Source organism: Zosterops lateralis, assembly GCF_965231275.1.
Source record: "Zosterops lateralis genome assembly, chromosome: 2".
Classification (NCBI taxonomy): domain Eukaryota; kingdom Metazoa; phylum Chordata; class Aves; order Passeriformes; family Zosteropidae; genus Zosterops; species Zosterops lateralis.
Window position 1 is genome coordinate 89,929,613 of NC_139763.1, and position 21,756 is coordinate 89,951,368.

Genomic DNA, 21,756 nt, shown 5'->3' on the forward strand with positions numbered 1-21,756 from the left:
GGGGGAGGCGAAGGGGCCGCTCGGCGCTGCCGGAGGAGATGCCCGGCCGGGGGCCGCTGCGCCGGGGGCCGCGCTCCGGCGGGTCCCGCCCCGCTCCGCCCCGCGCGTCATCCCGGCTCCCCGCGGGATTGGGCGCCGCCGCCCCTCGGCCCATCCAGGATGGCGGCGCCCGGCCGAGCCGCGAGCTGCGAGGACTTCGCCGAGTTCCAGGTGACCCGCGCGGGGCGGACGGGCCGGGACGGGCCGGGAAGGGCCGGGATGGGCCGGGATGGGCCGGGATGGGCCGGGCGGTGCGGCGCCCGCGCCCCGCGCGCTCCCGATGCCTCCCTTGAGCGGCCCCGCGGGAGCGCGCCCCGCGCCTGAGGTGACCCCGCCGCTCGGGCCGCGGGATGAGGCGGGAACGGAGCGGGACCGGCCTCCCCAGCCCCTTCCCCCGTCCCTCCGGCAGCGGCGGGGCCCGGCACCTCCCCGGCCCCGCAGGGCCCGCCCGGGACGGAGCGCGGGAGCCCCGAGGGCGCCTCCGCCGCGTCTGAGGGAGCGGGAGGTGCGCCCGGGGCTCGGCCGTGCGGGCAGGGCCCGGGCCGGGGGAACCCGCCTGTAACTCCAGCACGAAACCCCAGAATGTCCTGAGTAGCCCCAGAATGTCCTGAGTAGCCGGGGAGCCTCGGGAATGGCCGAGTCGCTCCTGGCCCCGCGCAGGCCCCCCAGGGGTCACACCGTGTGCCCAGAGCTTTGTCCAAACACATCCTGAACTCGCCGGGCTCGGTGTGGCCGCTTCCCTGGGGAGCCTGTCCCAGTGCTCTGCCTCTCTCTGCGGGAAAAACTTTCCCTGAGATCCAGCCTAAACCTCCCCCAGAGCGGTGGGGGGTTTTATTCAAAGTTTCCCGTTTCGGTGCAGGCTGTGCCCAGTGTCCTGTGTGGAAGCAGGGATGGGCACTTGTGCAGAGGCTCTTCAGCCTCTCCGTGCTGCCCGCAGGGCCCGGGGACTTCAGGGGCATCACTTTCTCACCCTGCTCTGGCCTGTGCTGCCAAGGAAGCTCCGTGGTTTGCAGCACGTACTCCTGCACGGGATTGTTTCTTGGGTGTGCATTTTAACTCTTTGTAAGGAATCTAATTTAGTTTCTATTAAAACACTTAACTGTGCAGATTTTTTTGTAGTAGGCTTTTCTGAGAGGTCTAACCAAGTATCTCTCTCTCTCTCTTTTAATACAGGAGCTGCTCAGGGTGATGAGGACAATCGATGACAGAATTGTTCATGAATTAAACACAACGATTCCAACAGCTTCCTTTGTGGGGAAGGTTGATCCTGGCCTGACGTGTAAAGAGCTGTACGAATCTGTGAGTTCATGCCTTCCAACTTCAGCTCCCTTCCTGCTGCTCTGTCATGTGCAGTGCCAGGACAGCATCCTCAGTGTCTGAAGAAAACACTGCAGGATCTTGGTAGATCCTGCTTTTTGCATTCCTAACTGTCTCGCTCAACATTTCCACACAGTGCTTCAGTTTAAAACCTTGCAGAGAAGTTCTTTGTTCTCCAATACTGATCCTTCAAGGATCTTTTAAAAAGGTGCTTGTTTTTCCTGCTGCTCTGCAAGACTCCTTCTCATGTTTACCTTTGACTTTTGATGGACTTGGTAAGAGCAAGAACCACAGGACAGTCTGAGTTGGGAGTAGCTGCTGTCAAAGCAGTGTTGTTTCCCACATGTGAATTATGAATTCAAAGGGATTTCTATAGCACAGCAATACCATGTCTTCAGAAAGTGTCTCTTTAAACTTATAACTAGGAGGTTTTTATTCTCTGATGAGTCACTGTGACTTCCTTTCTCTCCCCACTTAGTTGATGAATGCTCACACCAGTAGAGAAAGAATCATTAAAAACTGCATCTCTCAGACTTCTGCTGTAGTGAAAACTCTCAAAGAAGAGAGGGAAAAGGCTGATGAAGATGCAGCATTACTAAAGCAACTCAGGAAAGAGCAGACAAAGGTGAGTGGTGGAGCCTTCTAGAGATCACTTTTAGAGGAAGAAGTGGGTATCTTTCCCAAAAGAAAAGACCAGTGTGATGGAGAGAACCTGAAGTGGATCCTGAGTCAAACAGTCTTTTCCAAGGTTCTTCTTGGGTTCTGTTCGGTCTTGTGAGAATTATTTTCCCAAGGCCTCAAGGCAGAGAGCTGCTTTTATCCTGCAAGTGAAGCATTTCCTGAGATTCTTTCACACAAATGCTGTAGAAAAACACACATTCTTTCCCATGGTGGATTCTAACCTTCACTGGGTGACACCACTGAGACACAGCTTAACCTTTCCTCTTCTCTGCAAGATGCTCTCAGGGAACCTTGAATTCCACTTACACAACCTTTTTGCTGTTTGGTGTCTCTTGGATTAATATTTGGAGTACCTTGTAATGGTGCGAGAGAGACTTCTGAGTTTGCACACGGAATTCTAATGTGCAGATGCCCTCTCAACCTTCTGGGCTATGGGTGGAAAGTGTACTTTACCAGAGGTGACCAAAGGGGGTTGAGTACCAGAAGTGGAGAAAGGAACCCCACTGAAGTTCTCACCCCACTTCCAGAGCCCCTTTTGTAAGGAAAAGGATACTGAGGGAGATGTGGCAGATGAGCAGTTTTATTCTTAAAGCCTCACTTACTGAACTGCTAACAAGCATGGATATTAGTTTAGAAAACTAGAGAGATAGCTAGCTTAGTATTTTCTACAGACTTTGTTAGCAGAGCCACTTCTTTAAATTATTTCGTTACTGAGCCCAAAATCTCTCACTGAAAACACCGGGAGAATCACAATGATAGTGTTTAATGCTTGGAGGTGGCTTCAAATGTTAAAAGCAATCAATGATTTAGAAACAACTCAGAAATTTTTTATGAGATCATCTCAGATTTGTATTTAAACCTTATGAGGTGTGATCCCCCTGCTTTTTTGTTGTTGTTGGTGGTGTTTTTTTCTTGGTTCTCCAAAACAGAGAGCTGTATTTTTTCTACAAGTCAGAAAAGCTATCTTGACAGAACACATCCTAGTAAAGAGTGGGATTTTCAAATATCTATTCACTTGCTTGCAATACTAACTTCTTTTCCCTTGTTACGTGTGTTTCTCTCATCCTGCTAGTTGTACAACTTGGAGGACTTCATGCAAAATTATTATTTCAAGGTCACTGAATGAGAAAACTTGGAGTAGTAGTTTCTTTGAACTGCTAAAGAGTCTCTGAGTGTTTATTTTATAGAGACTTATCCTGGTCATCCAGTCACTCTGGATGCTGGATTGTTATTTCGAAGAGATTGAAGTCCTGTTGAGTTGGGGAAAGGGCATCCAATAACTGTAGCAACTCTGTGTCCCTGGATATCTTACTTGGAGGGTTTTTAGTGGGATTGCTGGCTTGGCTTGCACCTGTTTACCAGGCCTCTAATTGGAACCATGTATTGAAAATGGTTCTTTGTTGTGTTAAAGACTTCAACAAGAATACATCCTAAATTTGGGCAAAAATAGAAGATGGTTTTTAAGTCTCCTTCTGTTGCTTCAGGACCAAATTACCTGGACACAACTGTCACACCTGCCCCTCGGGGTTTCTAATGGGTGTGAAATAAAGAGATTCTTACCCTTATCATGAGTCAAGTGAGTGCTCAAGAACTGTGTATTGGTGGTAGTTCCTGCCAGAGCTTTTGCATCTGTGTAGAGCTGATTTGTCCTGCAGTGATGACATAAAATATTAACTGACAGAGAGCAGTTCAGACAGCACAAACAACACGTGATCAGACTGCAGACCCTTTTTGGTCAGTGCACTGAGTACATGGCCAATGAAGCAGAGAGGGTCTGTTCATAAATCCAGAATCCTAGCTGGATTCCTGGCTTTGCTGCCAGCTTCATATACCACTCTAATAATGCAAGAGTGGCAACTCAAGGCTGCAGGGCTAACCCCAGCCCTGGCATTCCCTGTGCTGAGGGCTGTGCCTGTGAAGCCATCAATGTTAATCAGTTAGTTGCTAGCAAATCTTGATGGGCATTATTTAAGAATAAATACTGAGTAGTCAGGATATGCTCCCAGGGTTGCTTTGTGAGTCTGCCTTGACTGTGCCCTTGCAGACCTGTGTGTGCCCTGAGCACTGGCTGACTGGAAGGGCCAGGCCCCAGGGTGATTACACATTGTGCCCTTTGGTTTGCACCATCCCATGAGGTGTGCACCTGGTGCTGGGGTTGAGAACTGGAAAGTTGTATTGGTGGTAAATGCTGAAGGCTGCAGGGAGACCTGTTTGACAATAACCTTTTTATCTGTTATTTTCTGCAGTTGAAATTGATGCAGTCGGAGCTCAATGTTGAAGAAGTGGTAAACGACAGAAGCTGGAAGGTACTCAGTCATTTAACAGTGATGGTGTTCTGTCCCAGCAGACAGTCCTGCACTGGAGGTGTGGGACTGCTGCCTTAGGAAGCAGGTTAACTAGAAATAGGTGAGGGCAGTGCTGGGGGAAACACTTCCAGTCAGTCATTTTCCCAGTTCTGGATGCAGAGATCAAAGCTTTTCGGTTGCACTGCCAAGGGAAGAAAAGCATCTGATTAAGTGGGGAGGAAGGATTGTGGGTTGTTCCTTGTGTCTCTTCCTCCCCCTTGCCAGTGGCTGAGCACTTTGTAGGCTTTTCTGTGGTGACTTCTCTGAAAAGTTTTGCAGGACTCTAACAATGTCAGGGAGGTGGGTCTTTCACATTTGCCTGTGTCTGGTGCCGATCACAATTCTGAGCAGAGCCCAGGGGAGGGGGAGGCTATAAAAGCTGAACCTTTTCCTGATGGAGTTTCTTCATGCCTGAACAGACACTCCCTGGTGCAAAGGGCAGCCTTGCCGTTGCTCTCCTGTGTCAGCAGAGGGTGCAGATCACCCTCTGGATTGATGGCCCCAAAGTCTGTCTGGTAATTTTAACACTGACTTTAAATTCTGATGTGCCTGTATTGTGTCACTGCAGCATTTCAAATCTGGTGTCCTTTTCTGGTTTGGTGTAGCTTTTCAGAACTTTTAATACTGCAGAGAGAACCTCTTCCCCTCTCTAAATGCAGAAGGGATTTTTGTGAATAGCAAGTACTAACTGCACCTTTCTTTTTAATCCCTACTTCATGATTTTAGTCCCCTAGATGGCAACAGTGTAAAACCAATACAGCTGTAAGTTTGTCAGTAACCTCAGTGCAGGCTGATGAAATGAGCATTTACACATTTTTCTGTGTATGCTTTGCCATCAGTACAGCTCTGTACTGTACTGTACCAAAAAGCTAAGCATGCACTTGAGTTTAATTTTAAACCTGCTCAGATGTGGCTAAACAAGGCCACAGCCTTAACAAGAACTGCAGGTCCTGAGGGGCAAATATTTCATGGCGACTCTGCTATAGGGGAACAGCCCCCACCCTAATCTTCATTCTGAAGCAGCAAATTTAGTCATGATCTCTTGTAGCTGCATTAAGCTTTTACTGGTGACAGAACAGTCTAATGTTTCCTGAAGATGGAGAATTTATAAACAGTGAGGTATGCATGGTGCCAGGGGTACTTTAGCCTGCTAGCATATTCTTCAGCCAATGGCTGAAGAGAGAATGAAGAGAGAAATATCTCTGGGTTTGATCTTCAGCTTTGCTGTACTGTGCTCTGAATATACACACAAATGCCTCCTTTAGCTGCCCATAAAAATGTCACTGATGGAATTAGAACCAGTCATAGTTGCAGACTGAATGCAGTTTGTTACATGGAAGTGATTATTGGTGTGCAGGCTGCTGTTTTACTGTTTTAGGCTTCTGGTTGGGAAGTGCACTTGTGTATTTCCATTAATCCTAAACAACTGGAAATTAATTGGAAAAGTCTGATTATAGGAAACAGTTTTTTAAACACTGGCTGACTGTAGCAATAGTGACATACAGAAGGATGTTACTTTAGAGAAATGCATGCAGTGAAATTTGGATGATACCAAACAGGGAATTGTCTTCCAAATAAGACACTTGGATTAGTCTCTGTCCAGCACCTCCACACTGGAGTTTATTGTTGGAGTGCTTTATACAAATATGTAAAAGCCAGCAAAATCAAACCTTTGTGTAGTAACATGACTTTGAAAGTTTCTCAGCAATTGCTTTTTCCTGAAAAATGAAAATAGCATTTACAGTTAGGCCAATGGAGTTAAGTGGCCTGAGTAACACACTGACATCTGTGAGCCAACTTTCCTAAAAGTAGGAGGCAGTGTTGATCTTCCTTCCACAGCTTGTGGAGTTACTGTTGAAGATACTTTGAAAGTTAGCATAATAGCAAGCAAGCTGGTGCATTGTTTAATGCTAGAGACCCTTGCAGTGCTTTAGAGAGTATTTCCAGCACTCTTTTAGATATATAGGGCATTAAAATGTCATTAACAGACAATGGACGAAAAATGGTGTGATTTATTTAATAGTAAATGTTTCTGAATTGGACCTGCTGTTGCTCTTAATTTATAGAGTTTCCTCCTATCACTGATCTCAAACCTTCATCTTGTCTGAACTCTTCCAGAGGTTCCATGTGGTAACATAATGGCTGCACACCTCTATGTGTGAAAGAAACTATATCACAGCTTTTGTTTTCTGCAGTATGAAGGAATTTGTAATGCGTGTCTATTTCTTAAAATAAATTAAATTTGATAGGTAGATGAAAATCACTCCAAAATTGTTGAGAAGCAATGCTGTACCTGACGTGTGCTCCAGGCTTCATTTTTGCTGAAGTTGCCGTAGGTTCTGAACTGTGAATAAGAAGATCAGCTGTAGAAGATTCTAGGAAGATAGAGCTTGAAACAGTGTATTTATATAGTGTTGGATAACTTGCCCAGAATTACAAGATCACTCACTTTGCACATAAAGCCAATGGGAGAGTTCATGAAACTTCATATTATGATGATTACAGGCACTTGGGTCTGCCAAATCCCTGGACAGCTTGGCAAAATACGCTCTTGTGGGAATGCTGATGAGACATCCAACAGCTGCCAGAGCCTCAGCTTCGTGCCAAGTGGTGCTGGACAAGTTTGGATAAAAACTGATAACTAAATGGCTTGTGAAGAGCACCTGCAGCCTTGGTGGGAGCCTGTGTGCTTTGCTTTGGATTCAGCCTGCCTTACTTTAAATAGTCACGTTTCTTGGCCCTTCTTAGGGCAGGCCGGCAGCAGCTCAAGCTAAATAAACACGATCCTCAGTATCCAGTTCTGGAGACTAAATTTTACCCAGAGAAAGTGTCAGAGGTGAGTGAGGCAGGAGTGCTGTGCCCTTTGGAGGGAGTGCTGGCAGCATTGGCACAGGCAGGCAGATCACTGGAAGTGTGCTTCCAGGAGCCCTTGCCCCTCTTCTTGGCTGTCATGCCAATGTAAAATGTGCCTGCTCAGGAAAGACAGGAATACAGCGCCCAAATTTGAATACCAGAGTGAACCTAACAGAACACAACTATTCAGGAGCCTTCCAATGATTATTTCCCTCCCTTTTAAAAAGAAAAAGGCATCAGCATTTTTGATGATAACAGGCTGGCAGGATTAAGAGTCTGCATTATCTGAGGGAGAACGCTTAGTGCTGTGCAGTCCCCCAACATCAGGCTGCAAACTTTGGATTTACTAAAGCCAGGAGAGAAGGTGAATGGAGATGGATGTTTTGGCAAGTGCCATTTATTGATACCTCAGAGCTGGGCAGCTTGAGATGGGTGCTACATGAAGAGATAGTTGCCTGAACTGTCTGTGAAGTTCTCATTTCCTGGATGGGGCTGATTCACTTTTGCTCTTTTGCTCAGGTATTTAATGAGCGGTGCCGAATTCACTACAAGCCTCCGAAGAGTCAATGATGATGTGGGGTATTTTCCATCAAGGTGGTCCATAACTGCAAGAGCCAAACTGGAAAGAGACCTTGGGTGAGCTGAATTGGGACCTTCCAGAACCAGTAGAACCCAGTCTTGTTTTGTTTTGGACCTACTTAGCTGAATTCTCAAGCTTGAAATGATTCTCCTGTAATTAAGAGAAAGCAACTCATCTTTTGTACAAAATATGTGAACAAATGAGTTTTATAGTATTAAACCAATTTTCAAACAGAATGCAAAACTGGCATCTTTCTTGAACTTCTACAGCTTCAGTGATTCCAGAGGGGAAGAAACAGTAAAACCCATCCTGAGTAGGGAGGACAAGGCTCTCCCTGAGCTGGTGCCTGCTAAAATATCAGAGACCATGGTCTTTTTGTGGAAATAATCTGCTGAAGTCTGAAAGGAAATAAAAATTGCAGACTGATCAGCAAATGTAGTAGGTTCAGCATCACAGAAAGTAAGAAGTTACCAGCCTTGTTCTGAACTGCTCAACATGAGCACCAGTGGCTCAGAGTTATGTGTGGGTAAAGGTTTGCCATTGCTCCTTTCTTGGTTTGGGAAGACAGGTATCTGCCAGGGAAAGCTGGAGTTTCCCTTGGAATGGAGAATGTAAATCTCCCCTCTTCCAAATTACGATTTTGCAATTAAAGGCTTTTCAGGCAAAGATTTGGGAATAGGAATAACAGTTCTTTACTAAAAATATTAAGAATACAAATGTAGTAGTACAAAAAACAAGCAAACAAAACAAACAGAAAATCTTAGAAACCCTGACAGAGGCAGAAATACAACCTGACACCCTGTTGGGTCAGGGTCTTGGAAGCAGTCCAAAGTAAGCCCTCCTGGAGTGGCAGATGTGGTTCTGTTGGAGTAGAGATGGTCCTGTAGAAAAGAGTCCGGTAATAGCGAGATGGGTCTAGTCTTTGGGAATTCAGTGGAAAACCCAAATGTGGTGTCCCTATGGCTCAGTTTTTATCTAGGTAGGAATGGTTTGGTTCCCCGCACTGGGTGGAGCATCTCACACCGAGATGATGTAATGTATCATGTCACTGGTGAGCCTGAATGGCCCATTACCAGAAGATATTCCTGTGGAGGGTGGAAAGAGATATGGAGCAACCCCCGACCCGGTTTTAACAGCTGGCCCATTATCAGAAGGCAGCTGCGCCCTCTCCCCTGGAGGTACAAGAAATCAGGAAAACACCTCCCCAACTGGTTTCAACAGATGGAGTAGAATAAACATTTTTTTTTATTACATAACCCAAGACTCCTGCAGTGCTGAGAGGCAGAATCTGTTGCTTACTGCTCTTTCATCTGTGTTCTGGAGTTTTCCTTTATAAAAGGAATGCGGTGTCAGTTAAAACCACTTTAGGTTGGAACTGAAGATGTGTCTCATTTGGGAATGGGACTGTCCAGGGACTCTTTTTTTGTCCCTCCTTCTGAAGCTTTAAGATTAGTTCTAAAGGTGAATTGATTTTAGCTGAGGAAACAGTTGTGCATATTTGATCCCGTTGATCCTAGCCATGGTGTTTTGTTTAGAAAGTTTTAATGCAGCACCCCTGCAGTAACACAGCATTTAAAGGCAGATGGGTAAGAGGAAAGCTGAATTCCTGCAGTACACCTGTATTTTTTACTTTCTATTTTGTATTTATCTCAGATAGGCTCACAATCAAGTGACAAGGTCTGTATGGTTGCCAGCTGATATGATCTTAAGAACCACTGAACTTAAACAGAGCCCTAAAAACACAGGTCCTGCCTTGCAAGCACTTTGGAGTTCAGCAATAGCAATGAAGTTACTGGATATACTCTCACATCCCTAAAGCTTTGCATATATAGGGAGTGGGAAATAAATGAGAAAATGTACCTGTCTTACTGAGAGCTGGCAAAGATCTGTGCAGCAGCATCTGTTTTGTAGTTGTTTGTGCAGTAGAGACTCAAACTGCTTGGAAGCCTTTTACTTTTAGGCACCAGGGTCATTTCATCTCACCTTTTTTTGAGAATGATGTAGAAATATATTTTAAGTCTTTGAGGATGTAAATCCTAATGTTCAGACTTCTTTTTTTTTCCTTTTTTTCTCAAGGTACTGCAGCTGCTTTATGCAGAACTTTGAGTTGGAGCACTCATTCTTGAAGATTTCTCATGGTTTTTCTGCAACTCTGAAAGCAGAAAATGTGTTTGTTCTTCAGTTGTTAAATTCTTATAATTGTTTATCATCAAGGTGTAAATCAAATACTGCTCATAACTCTGGGCTGAACTGCACTAATGAAATTTCAACAGGAGATGGTGGTCAATTAATGAGATGTTGAGAACAGTAAGTTTTGATTTCAAAGCTGGTACTTTAATATTGACCTCTAGTAAGGGTGTTTCAAATATTTGTTCTCTCCAGGGCTTGGATCAACTGCAAGGACAAATTCTCCTTTTAAGGCAGTTGTACAATAGAAACTTCTGTGAGTGTGTATAGACTTGGATCAGTAGTCTTGAAAAATAATTCTTTTTTTCTGTATAAACTAGAGACTGTAATGAAAATTAATCATTGTCTTCCTTTATCCATCCAGATGTTTGCTCAGCTGTTGTGGAAAGTTTCTTCACTTAAGCAGATGCTGTGATAAATGACCTGTGAAATGGATGTGAAACACAATTTTTTTTTTAAAATTTATTTATTTGTTATGACGAAACTATGTTAAAAAAACCCAAAACCCACAACCCCAAAAAATCAACCCAACATGGAGTTATTTTCAGTTTGAATATAAGGCCAAGCAAGTAGTCCTATACAAACCTGAGCATAAAAAACTGATACTATGAGAAGACTCCTAAATCCACAACATCCCTTCTTGGAGTGTTTGCAGCTTGCATACAGAGAGTTGCACTAAGACATTGAATTGCTGTATTTAGTTTGCTCTGAGCACAGAAGGCTGTCTCTTACAGTAGTCCACGGCCAGTCAGGTGGCTCAGAGGCTGTCTGATGTTGCTGTTGAACTGCATGGAACACGAGGTGAGTACATGGAATTGCATGCCATGCTTTGGGCGCGGGGCAGGAGAGCGCGGCTCGGCTGTTTCCTGGGTACCTCAGAGCTGCATGTGGAGTGGGATGTTCTGGCATGTGGGCAAATGGTATCGGTGTGAGCTGTGTGCCACACCAAGCCTGTACAGGCAGGTAGATCTTGTATCTAGAGATGCTTGAGGATTACAGGATTGTGCTTAGTCAGGGGTTGAACCTTGCTTCAATGTTACCGTTGAGGTGGTTACAAAATTACTCGGCTGTTTGCCATCATGTGAGGGTCAAATAGTGCACCCTACAAACAGCAGGATTTCATGCTTTCCCTGGTTTTAACTTCTATTTCCTAAAGTAAAGGCATTTGTGCACAGCTGATGGCTGTGTCCAGAGTCCTGTGGGTGCCTTGCCTCCTCTACTGGGGCTTTCCCATGGCTTGCAAGTGGTGAATAGAGGTGGGCAGATCCTGCTTGCCTGGAAAGTCCTCTCAAGCTTGTGCACCTTTCCTTCTGTGAAACAGAGGTGTTCTTTTTCACCATTCAGTGCTGTTGTTTTCTGCAGCCTGTAGGCGAAAGACTGATGGAACAGGTAATTTCTTTATAGAGTATTTTTAACAGTAGATTTCAGTTGTCTTGAATCAGACTGAGAGGAAGAGGCTCAGCACAGGCTGGGCTATGAGAACTTTGTGCTGCTGAAGGTTGAGTTTCTGTTGATCCTTGTTCATGTATGATGTTAGAAATCTTTCAAAATCAGGATGGGTAGCAGGAGGGGAAACCCTTTTTGCAGACCAGCATGTTGAAAATCAAGGCTGTTGTTCCTGTGATGATGAAAACATATCTTCAGCTGGTACATGGAAGAGGGCTGCTTTCCTCTAGAAGCTCTTAAAGACATTCAGACCATGTGTCATGTCCAGTCACAATTATGTGTCTTGTCACTGTGAAATCAGAAGACTGACCGTACTGGCTTGGCTCTCACAATCATTTCTACAGAGCTGAGAGTTATTTGAGATAAATACAAATAATAATTCCTGGTTTAAAAATGACTTGTAAATATATAACCCTGGGATTTGGATTTTGGTAGAGGTTCTTTTATATTTTATTTTGTTTGCTTTGGTTTGTACTGGTGTTTTTATCAACAATAGCTTATACCTCTTAAAATAGCTTAAACAGGGCCAGGGAAGTAGTGGCCTGCCAGCAATAAAGATCTGTTTCTTCTGTGCTGGAATAGTGCATAGTGCAAGATGTTACTCAGCTTCAAAGCTGAAAAGAATGCCAGTGGTGCTGTTCCAGCAGAGATTCTCCAAGATAACAGCAGCACAGTGATGTGAGGGGAAGCTGCCAGCTGTGCTGATGGAGAGTGCAGGCAGGCCTGGTACGTGATACCAGCCACGTCTCAAACACTACAAGGGGCACACTCACCTTGTTGTGCAAGAGATGGCCTGGGAGGGGCTGTTCTTTTCATGCCAGTGTTCTTTTCATGCCAGTGTTCATTATATCCAAAAATTAGTGTAGAGAGGGGTGGGTGGAGGTAAGAGTTGCCCAAGATAAGGCTGATCAATTGCCTCTGATCATTTTTGATCACAGGTCTGTGAAACGTCAGCACTTCATAGTGGTTTCATGAAATACTTGGGCAGGACGAGTACTGCATCCCAGTCTTAGAAATATCACTGGATTTTGGGACAGCCATTAGCACTGCTGTGGAAAGGAAACAGTCTGATTTGCCTCTGTAATCTTCATCATTAACGTGCTGACAATTAGTCTTGATTTTTTTTCCCTTCTGCACAACTATGCATTCCAGGGGAAAAGAAAAGTTGTTATGCTTTAAAGTCAAAAACCAGCAAACCCAGAAATATGGAGTCCAGTGAATGATTTCCACACAACATTGATATCTTTAGTTTCACACCTAGAGTCTTTCCAAGATTATAATTAAACTCTCCTATACTTTGTGCTCAGTGTATTTGTTGCTAGACAGAATCAAGAGTTCTCCAGGAGTGTACTGCTGCCCTGGGGATCTAACATCCCTTCCCAAGGAAGTTAGCAGGATCTGTGTCCTGGTGAGTGGACAGGTTTATAACATGTCCTGTTCTAGCACTGGTGCTGTGCAGTTGTTGGACACATTCTCTGATTTCTGGCCTCAGTAAGGTGAGCTGGCTCTTCAGTTCCTTATCTGTCCTGCTGTGTGAGTAAGGCACAAGTGGTGCAACATGGTCAGCATCTGATTGAATCAGCAGGATCTTAGACAAAAGAAGGTTTGAGCTGTCATCAGCTCCATGAATAGGGCTATGAGGAACTCCTCATCTGGGGAGGAGAAGTTGATGTAAGGAGCATAATTCCAGTTTCAACAGGTGCCACTCCCTTTATTCTTGGAAACCGGAAGGATTTTTCTCTCTGTTCACAAAAATATTGTCTCAGGACAATGATTTTCCTCAAATGCTTTTTGTCCACTTCCATAGCACTGCTGGTCAAGTTTGGAAAATTCTGCGGTATCTTTTTCAGTAACATGCTGTAATACTCATCACTACTGTTGAGTGTAGGGCCCCTACAGCCCCTGTTTCTCAGTCTCAGGGGCTTTATACCCAAACCAGGCCTTGAAGTCGGATCTGAAGTGCTTTTTTACAGTGTCTTGCATCACTTGTTATCTGTGAGGAGGAGGGTCAGTAGTATGGGTAGGACACAGATAACTTTGTTGCTGTGGCCATAAACCCACCTGTTCCTAGAAAATTCCCTAATGCTGATCCCAGCAGAAATGCTCATTGCCTGTGTGCAGCACATACTCTCTTTTCACCTGCTCCCATGTACCTGCCCCTACCGATTAAACAGTGTCTGGTCTGTTGCTGTTTCTCTGGTCCTTGCTCTGGGACAACATTCCTCTTACTTGCTGGTGAGGGGGATTGAGGGATTGACGGGGAGTAATTTTTTCTGTGCTCTTGAAGTGTTAGTTCTCCCTTACCTGCTAGCAGTTGTTAGCCTTTCCCCAGTAGGTTTTGAGCTTTGTATATTTGCATTCATCAGTGTCACTGTGCCATGTGACTGTAACTGCAGAATGAATATTTCTGACTATATGTTCTTATGTTATGTGTTTCAGCAGCATACACTGAAATTGAGACAGCATTTGTGGTTTTTTGATTATACTTTGTCTTCCAGGAAATTTGCACTAGAGTTAAAAAGTAGATTTTATTGCACATTCAGTTGCTATTATGATTGCCTGAATGCATCTCTCAGTTTTATGGGATAGAAGCAGACATGCCTTATTTGCAATATGTACCTGAATCTGGGATTGAATTATTTTCTACTTCTGGTGCTGGTTTTTACCTTGGCACCTTTTTGGTCAGGCAGAGGAAAAGTCAAGTTACTGAATGTAAGATGCTACCTACTCCCATTTCCCCACTTAGAAGGATATTGAGAGAATAAAATTTCAAGTTGAATGGCACCTACGCTAAGGGAAGTGATGCATCCTTTCCTCTGATCAGGAAAGGTGTGATCAGGTTGTGAAACACTGAGTGTGTCTTTGATCTGTTTCTCAAGAGTTCAGCCTAGTCATCTGCACATGGGTGGAGGAGCAAGAGGTTCCAGCTGCAGCCCAAACCAACTCTCCTTAAGATGTGGGTGACGGGAGGCTGATGTTTGCTTTTCTTTTTGATGTGCAGACCATAAACACTTCTTTAGGTGTTTTTTACATTTATTAATGATATTGCCACTGTTTTACATTGCTTTTTCCCTGCTTTTCCCCATTTGTCTCCTTCTCCAGTTCATTAATGGTAGGCTCCATGTGTTGCAGGTCACATGATTCCATGATGTGTATATATGTGAGATGCCTGGAGACTCTGCTCAGACTGCACTGAACTTCCCTCTTCAGAGCCACTCATCATTTCAGAGAAGTCACCTGCCACCATGATGACCGGGGGCTTATCTGACACCAAGCCAGCTACTCCAGAAATTCAGCAGATTGCTAACCAGGTGAGTTGCACCCTGTCCCTAGATTAAGCTACTTGTGTGCAAAGAGGCTATGCCTGAAGCTTGTGTAAAGCCTGGGAGACTGAGCCAGATTTTAAACTGAAGAAGCTCATGCTGAAAGTGGGAATCCCCTTGACTGGCAGTGTTTTCTCAGTATTCTATGTAGAAGTGCCTTGGTAAGACTGATACAAACCACTTTTGTGTCTCCTCTTTGTGCATGGCCAGGCATGGTACTGGCTACCTTCAGTTAATGTCTGTGTGAAGTTCCAAGCCCAGCTCTGCTATGCCAGCAGAGGTCACTTGTTTAAATGAGAGGTGGCATATTGGAAGAGAAAAGGTGGTACCTGGTAGAATTCATTCCTCAGTGAATGACTCCATTGGACAAACCACATGCTAGTATACAGTAAAGAATTAGATATACAGGACAAAGCTGTTTTTAAATTGTGTGTTCCCTGCTGGCATTAAGTGTTTTCTAGAGTCACAGCTGTGATACAGGGGCTGCTGGTGGGGCAAGGTGAGCTTGGCCCAAGGCAGGCCAGTGAGTGAGCCCAGTGGCCAGGTGGTTGGTTGCAGGCACTGGTCCTATCCTGGAGCAGCTTGTGAGCAGCACCTCTGCAGATCCTCTAATGCCCTGCAGTGCAGCAGCTCTTTTTAAAGAAAGTGTAAAATGCATTCTGAGGAATGAAAGGGGAACAACAAATCATGGGAAAACTCCCATCTTATATTCCTACCCACCCAATAGTCTTCTCCCTTCTGGCTCTAAAAGATGAGCTCTCCCTTTGGCAATTGCACTCAGGCACTCTTTGAGGAAACAAAAATAGGAAGTAACAGGGCTGAATGCATTGGCCGATACTGTGCACACTCACTATACCTGATGTGCAGGGCTCCCAGCTCTCTCCTTTGCTGTGCCACCAAGGACAGAATTTGCACCAGCATCCTTCCACATCTTCTATGATCTTGCAAACTGAGACCAGGCAGCCCAGTACTGTGACAGGGCTCTTTTCTATAGTCCACAGATGGAGGGGATAATGTTTGACATCCAGTTTACTGATTAGAAGATACTCCATGTTACATTAGGAGTCTGATTTAGCAGAGTGATACAAATATACTGTAACTTGATAGAGGTGTAAGTTACTCTTAGCAAAATGTAGCAACTGCAATCCCAGTTCCTGAGGATACCAGCATGTTCTGCACTCCTGGTCTGTACAACACGCTCTGTGTCACCACACTGGGCATCCTCAGTGACTGGGAAGGGGGCTGTGGGTTGAAGTCTGCTCTAGCCAGCAATTTTCTTCGAAATTCTTTTGTCCAGCCATTTAGTTTTTATACTCAGGATTGGGCAGAGCCATGCGTTCGCTCCTCCCATGCGGGTCTGGCTAACTCAGGAGTGTGTTCACTTTCTTTTATTGAACTCGGGGAGCTACACTGATACATGAGCCCCTCCACTGACAGAGCTATTTATCAAAAACACCCTGAGGTCAACCTTTGTCTTGAGATAAAGTCAGTTTATTTGCAAAAGCTGTGGTCAGTCACACCCTGCATTATTCCTGAGTTTCATGGGTGGCACCCTCCCCAGCTCCTCTGAGCCTTCTTCCATTGTAGGGCTTTATTAGTCAGTCACAGCTGGGATTGCCAGAGGTAGCAGGTTAGTCAGAGATGATTTAGTGCAGAGCAGAAAGAGAAATGGATGATCTACAATTATTTGGGGGGCACTGACTGAATTGGGAGCAGAATCACTGTTCCTTCTATCCTGGCAGGAATGTTTGAAGGAGCAGCACTTGCAGAGATGAGAAATTCCCCTTTACCTATAGAGGGGAGACCCTAGCAAGGGACTTGTAGCACCTTTGTGTATTTGCCATTCTTGTTTCCTCATGTGTAAGCTGGGGCCAACTGAAGGCTGTGAAATTTAATTAATGAATCTGTGAAATGGCTCAAGCACCCTGCCAGATACTGAGCTTTATTTTCAGTGCTGGACTGTGTTATTTATGGGTCATCAGAAAGTCGTGCAGTGTGTATTGGAGGTGAAACCACAGCACTTGGGTGCCTGTGAGCAAACAGGCACTTGATGTGAATGCTGGTTTCAGGCAGTGCTAATGCTCCCAGAGTGCAGGGCACATATGGAATCTGAAATGTGGATAGTTTCTGTGTGATTCCAGAAAAAGACTGATCCTAATTTTAGTGTTCTTTTGTTCTCAGTAGCTTTGTGAAAATGAAAACAGATTGTTCTTTGCTCTTTATTTTCTGCAAGGTGAAATTTGTGCCCTGTGCTGAGAGCAGGAGAGAATGCTTCCTGGTCCTTTTCTCCCTTGCAGAGGCTTTGGTATAGTTCTCTAAGGAAAATATTCCTATGGAAACCTTATGTTGGGGAAATCCTGCTATCCTTCCAGCATAAGTGTCACCCTTGCATGAAGCAATTCCTATGATTTCAATGAAGTTGTGAAGAGCATCTGCAGAGCTTGGGATGCCCAAGGTCTGTCTGCTCATGGAATTACATAATTATTTACTTATACCTGTGCCTTGTCTCTGGCCATCATTAGTGAGCTGAGGAATGCTATTTATTTGGTCTCCTTGTTTTACAGCTGTTGCCCAAAACTGAGGAATGTTTTGGGTTTAGGATGCTGTTAGATAAGAACTTAGGAATGTTATATATTTCACCTGAGGATTAAAGAGCTGTTTGCCTGCTTGATTTTACTGAAGGCTCAGTCTGTAAATAACAAATGGGAGACATAGTGGCCAGAGGAGAGAGAGCAAAACTGGAGAGAAGTGGCTTTGTTTTGTTTTGACAGAGGAATATGATACACCAAAAGTTGCCACTTAGGAGCATTCTAGGAGGCCCCTGCCTCAGTCAGTTTGGAATTAAAATTTCCCTGGTTTGCCAGAGTTAGCAGCTTCTCAGCTGAAAGTATAGTTATCAGTTCCTGGGGATAGAAACCCTCTGGAAGCTGCTCAGAAGAGCAGAGTAAGAGATCATGAGGAAGCTGAATAGGATGATAATTTCTGGCTCTCTAGAAATGATCTGGATGTTCCTTGGGTGCTTTCTGTGGTCTTCCTGCTAGGAAGGAATGTCATGGGAGTGGCAGCCAGCTGTAGGTGCTTGTGCTGGGGAAGTAAATTAATTCAGTGTGTACCTGTGAAACAGGTGGGTGGTGAGACGTGCTGAGGTGCTGCTGGCTCTGCCCAGGGCTGGCTGACACTGAAGCTGCTCCTCTGCCCGAGCTCAGTAATGTATCTGGTCATCAGCATGTGCAGAGGGCCACCATGTCACCCAGCTAGGAAAGACTGTCTCTGCTTTCTGTGTGCTGGTCACGCAGTAATCATGACATGGGGGAGTTTTTAATCCTTGGACAAGGAAGGGCAACAGCAAAACCACTTGGACTTCTGGAGGGAGGACTTTCGCCTGTTTGGCAGACTGGTTGAAAGAATCCCTTGGGAGGCAGTCCTGAAGGGCAGAGAGATCCAGGAAGACTGGCCATTCTTCAAGAAGGAAATCCTAAAGGTGCAAGAGCAGGGTGTTCTCATGTGCCAAAAGACAAGCTGGTGGGGAAGAAGACTGGACTGGCTGAACAGAGAGTTTTGGCTGGAACCCAGGGTAAAAAATAGTTTATAAGCTTTGGAAGATGGGGCAGGCAACTCAGGAGGATTACAAAGGTGTTGGGAGGTTACGCAGAAAGTCAGAAAGGCAAAACCCCTACTAGAACTTAACTCTGGCCACTGCCAAAAGTAGGGACAAAAAGTGTTCTTATGAATGCACCAGCAACTAAAAGAGGGCTAGGGAGGATCTCCTTTATTTGCTGGATGCTGTGAAAAGTGTTGCCACAAAAAATAAAGAAAAGGCTAAAGTATTTAAAGTCTTCTTAACCTCAATCATTAATAGTCAGACCAGTTGTCCTAAGGGTACCAGCTCCCTGAGTTGGAAGACAGAGACAAGGAACACAATGAAGCTCCCACAATCTGGCAGGAAACAGTGACCTGCTTCTCCACTTAAACATGTAAATCTATGGGGCTGGATGGAATCCACCTGAGGGTTCTGAGGGAGCTCATGGAAGAGCTCTCCAAGCCCACTGTCCATGATTTACCAGTGATCCTGGTGAACCAGGAAGGTCTCACACAACTGGAGTCTAGCTAATTTGATGGCTCTCTAAAAGAACATCTACAAGAATGGCAGGAAGGAGGATCCAGGGAACTACAGACCTGTTTGGGCTGACCTCAGTGCTGGGGAAGGTCATGGAACAGCTCATCCTGAGTACCATCACACAGCATGTGCAGGGCAACCAGGGATTCAAGCCCAGCCAGGATGGGTTCATGCAAGGCAGGTTCTGCTTGACCAACCTGATCTCTTTCCAAGACCTGCCTAGTGGATGAGAGAAAGGCTATGGATGTTGTCTCCCTGGACCTTAGTAAAGCCTCTGACACCAGTTCCTGCAACGTTCTACTGAAGAAGCTTGGACAGGTGCACTGCTCACTGGGTGAAAAAACTGGCTGGATGGCTGGGCCCAGGGGGAGGTGGTGAATGGAATTACATCTGGTGGTCAGAGGTAGTGCACCCAAGAGGTCAGTGTTGGAGCCAGTCCTGTTTAATATCTTTATTGATGATTTGGATGAGGGGTTTGAGGGCACCCTCAGTCACATTGTGGAGTTTCATTAAGGGAGTATGTTTGAAAGGAAGAAAATTGGAGTGATGTATGTGAAAATTGGAGTGATGTATCGACCTGCCAATCATTCTTCCCTTTCTTTTTACAGGTGAAGCCACAGTTTCAAAGCCGGGCAAACACGAACTGTCGTGTCTTTACAGCCATAGAATATAGGACTCAAGTGGTTGCTGGGACAATGTACTTTATAAAGGTTGGTATATATTGTAGGAGGGAGTGTTTTGGAATTAAATGATACAGGTGACTTGCAGAGTGGCTTACAGCTAGAAAAAGACGCAAACATCATAGGAAACCATCTGATGTGAGTAACAGAAATGGGGACTACCTCCACATGCTTACAGAATTCCTCTGTTTGGCACTACTGTAAGCACAAATATAAGTATTATAAAATATGCCCTGTGCTTATTCAGATGTGACTGGTAAACTGCTTGGGATTATCCCCCTCAAGGACTATAGACTGCCTTCCCAACTCAAATAATTTCAACAAGTCATAACTGGTCTCCTGTTTCCTTTCAAGGAAAAATAGTGTCTGAGTCCTTCAGTTGTGTTTGTTGGGATGAAATTGAAATCAGCTCAAGGAACTGATGGAGAGATAGAGTCAATTTTGTAATGTAGTGCACACATGTCTGCTGACTAGTTTTGCATGCAAGCAGGTGTGTTGATGTTTTGGTTGTGTGTCAGATGCTGCAGAGGTACAGCCTGCCTGCTGCTTCTTTCTGTATTTTCAAAACCCCCTCTCTGCTGCAGAGGAAAAATGGGTAGTGCTTATTTGGAGCCCTGTGATAGCACCATTCCTCATCTACTGGAAACCCTGACCAATGGCTGTGAGCAGCTTTCTGTGAAGTAGCACAGAAGAAATGGGTGGGTGTATTTTTCATCTGAAGGCCAGCAAGCACTGCTGAGTATCAGGCTGGCCTTCTGGAGCAGAGCAGGCATGGCCTGTGACTGCTGAAACCCCACATGTGTGTGGACATGTGCCTGGCAGGGTCTGCTCCATTGACAAGGGAATTGGAAGAATATTTTTTATTAGAGAAATCAGCCTGTAATGTCTGGGGGAAAGTAATTTTGCAGAGACACTGTGAGCATTAGCTCCACACTTCTCATACTTAGCTGATCCCAGGAAGGACAGATGCTGCCAAACCTTCTTCTTTCCCAGGTACTTCCTTAAAAGAAGTCTTAACCCAGAAATGAAGATTGATGTATTAGTGAACTTGGAAAAAATCAATTTGTAGCACTGGAAATGGATGATTTGTCTCTTCATTCCCAATTTTACCAGTGCTGGAAAACAGTTCCTCATTTTAGCATTAATGGGAACAAACCACCACAGGATAAATTCTTTTATATTTCTGAATCATCCACCTCACTGATGTTTTTACCACCAGACTTGGCTGAGATGCAACCCAAACATTGCACCAGACTGCAGCCACCTGAAAGCACGTAAATACCTCTTGGAGTCTAAGGAATTAAAATTTCCATGTCCCTCACCGAGGGAGAGTTTAGCACCTGTTGTGCACACTCACACCCACCCCCAAGTCATGAAGGTTTCCTCACTGTCTCTTGTCTCCTACAAGTGTGCCAGGAAGCTGTGACCAAATGTGCTGGCACCTTGGTGACTGAAATAGGACACCATCAAAACCTTTCTCCTGTTGCATCTTCTGGTGCTTCCACACCCAAGGAGTTCTGCTCCTTTTCCCTTCTCCTGAATCTGAGGGGTTTTAATACAGCTTTCTACAGGTGTAGACAGGTTCTGCCACCAGTTACTACCCAGAGTTGGATAAAAGCTGTTGAAGTAAAAATGAAGGTACATCTAAAATTAAGATCCTGAGCAAAGATGTTCTTTTAAAAATGTGAAGAGCAGCCTTTTGTTTGAACTGCTTTGAGCCCATGATCCTCACCTCCCCACTCTTTTGGTTTCTAGGTCCAAGTTTCCGATGCTGAGTATGTCCACTTAAAGGTGTTTCAGAGTCTTCCTCATGAGAACCAAGGTCCCAGCCTTGCCGATTTTCAGACTGGCAAAACCAGAGATGACCCTCTGACCTACTTCTAAAACATGAGGAGGTGCAGTGCCTCACCTCTGCAAATCCTATGGGGGTTCTGCCTGTGACGGTAAATAAAATAAATCTGCAAAGCTATTGTCCATATTTTCCTTTTGCTGCTGATATACCTGCAGAGGTCTTTTTTATCTTTCATGTCTGTCACAAGATTAAAATAAAGTACTTCTAATTAAGACATAGAATAAACATACGGTTATCTGGAATATAAAAAACACTTAATGAAAAAAAGCTGAGCAAGATAATAATCAGTAGTGAAAACCAGTGAAGAGAACAGTAAAGCACCAGTCAAAGATGCCA

General features: G+C 44.9%; 2 protein-coding genes across 3 annotated transcripts; both read left to right on the plus strand.

Moving 5' to 3' along the window:
- The first annotated feature begins 94 nt into the window (after positions 1 to 94).
- Positions 95 to 10,003, plus strand: MIX23 (mitochondrial matrix import factor 23). 2 transcript variants are annotated; one of them, XR_014592719.1, is made up of 6 exons: positions 145 to 210; positions 1,213 to 1,338; positions 1,835 to 1,981; positions 4,284 to 4,343; positions 7,755 to 7,871; positions 9,892 to 10,003. XR_014592719.1 is itself a non-coding variant. In XM_083884773.1 (5 exons), exons 1-5 carry the CDS (start codon positions 160 to 162, stop codon positions 7,803 to 7,805), a joined length of 435 nt encoding a protein of 144 aa, XP_083740899.1. In that variant the 5' UTR covers positions 95 to 159; the 3' UTR covers positions 7,806 to 8,051. The 2 variants fall into 2 exon arrangements, 1 of the variants encoding a protein (XP_083740899.1); XM_083884773.1 differs by lacking the exon at positions 9,892 to 10,003 and having other exon boundaries at positions 95 to 210; positions 7,755 to 8,051.
- A 72-nt stretch (positions 10,004 to 10,075) lies between these two features.
- Positions 10,076 to 21,727, plus strand: LOC310923910 (cystatin-A-like). Its single transcript, XM_083884777.1, has 5 exons — positions 10,076 to 10,122; positions 10,367 to 10,803; positions 14,581 to 14,759; positions 19,497 to 19,598; positions 21,324 to 21,727. Exons 3-5 carry the CDS (start codon positions 14,694 to 14,696, stop codon positions 21,450 to 21,452), a joined length of 297 nt encoding a protein of 98 aa, XP_083740903.1. The 5' UTR covers positions 10,076 to 10,122; positions 10,367 to 10,803; positions 14,581 to 14,693; the 3' UTR covers positions 21,453 to 21,727.
- The last annotated feature ends 29 nt before the right edge of the window (positions 21,728 to 21,756 follow it).

Bases quoted from the DNA above. Each gene is read 5' to 3' on its own strand.
- LOC310923910 (XM_083884777.1), top strand. From the start codon at position 14,694: ATGATGACCGGGGGCTTATCTGACACCAAGCCAGCTACTCCAGAAATT. The intron at 14,760-19,496 runs GTGAGTTGCACC...TTCTTTTTACAG, and splicing joins TTCAGCAGATTGCTAACCAG to GTGAAGCCACAGTTTCAAAG. The intron at 19,599-21,323 runs GTTGGTATATAT...TTTGGTTTCTAG, and splicing joins GGACAATGTACTTTATAAAG to GTCCAAGTTTCCGATGCTGA.
- MIX23 (XM_083884773.1), top strand. From the start codon at position 160: ATGGCGGCGCCCGGCCGAGCCGCGAGCTGCGAGGACTTCGCCGAGTTC. The intron at 1,339-1,834 runs GTGAGTTCATGC...CTCCCCACTTAG, and splicing joins GTAAAGAGCTGTACGAATCT to TTGATGAATGCTCACACCAG. The intron at 1,982-4,283 runs GTGAGTGGTGGA...TATTTTCTGCAG, and splicing joins TCAGGAAAGAGCAGACAAAG to TTGAAATTGATGCAGTCGGA.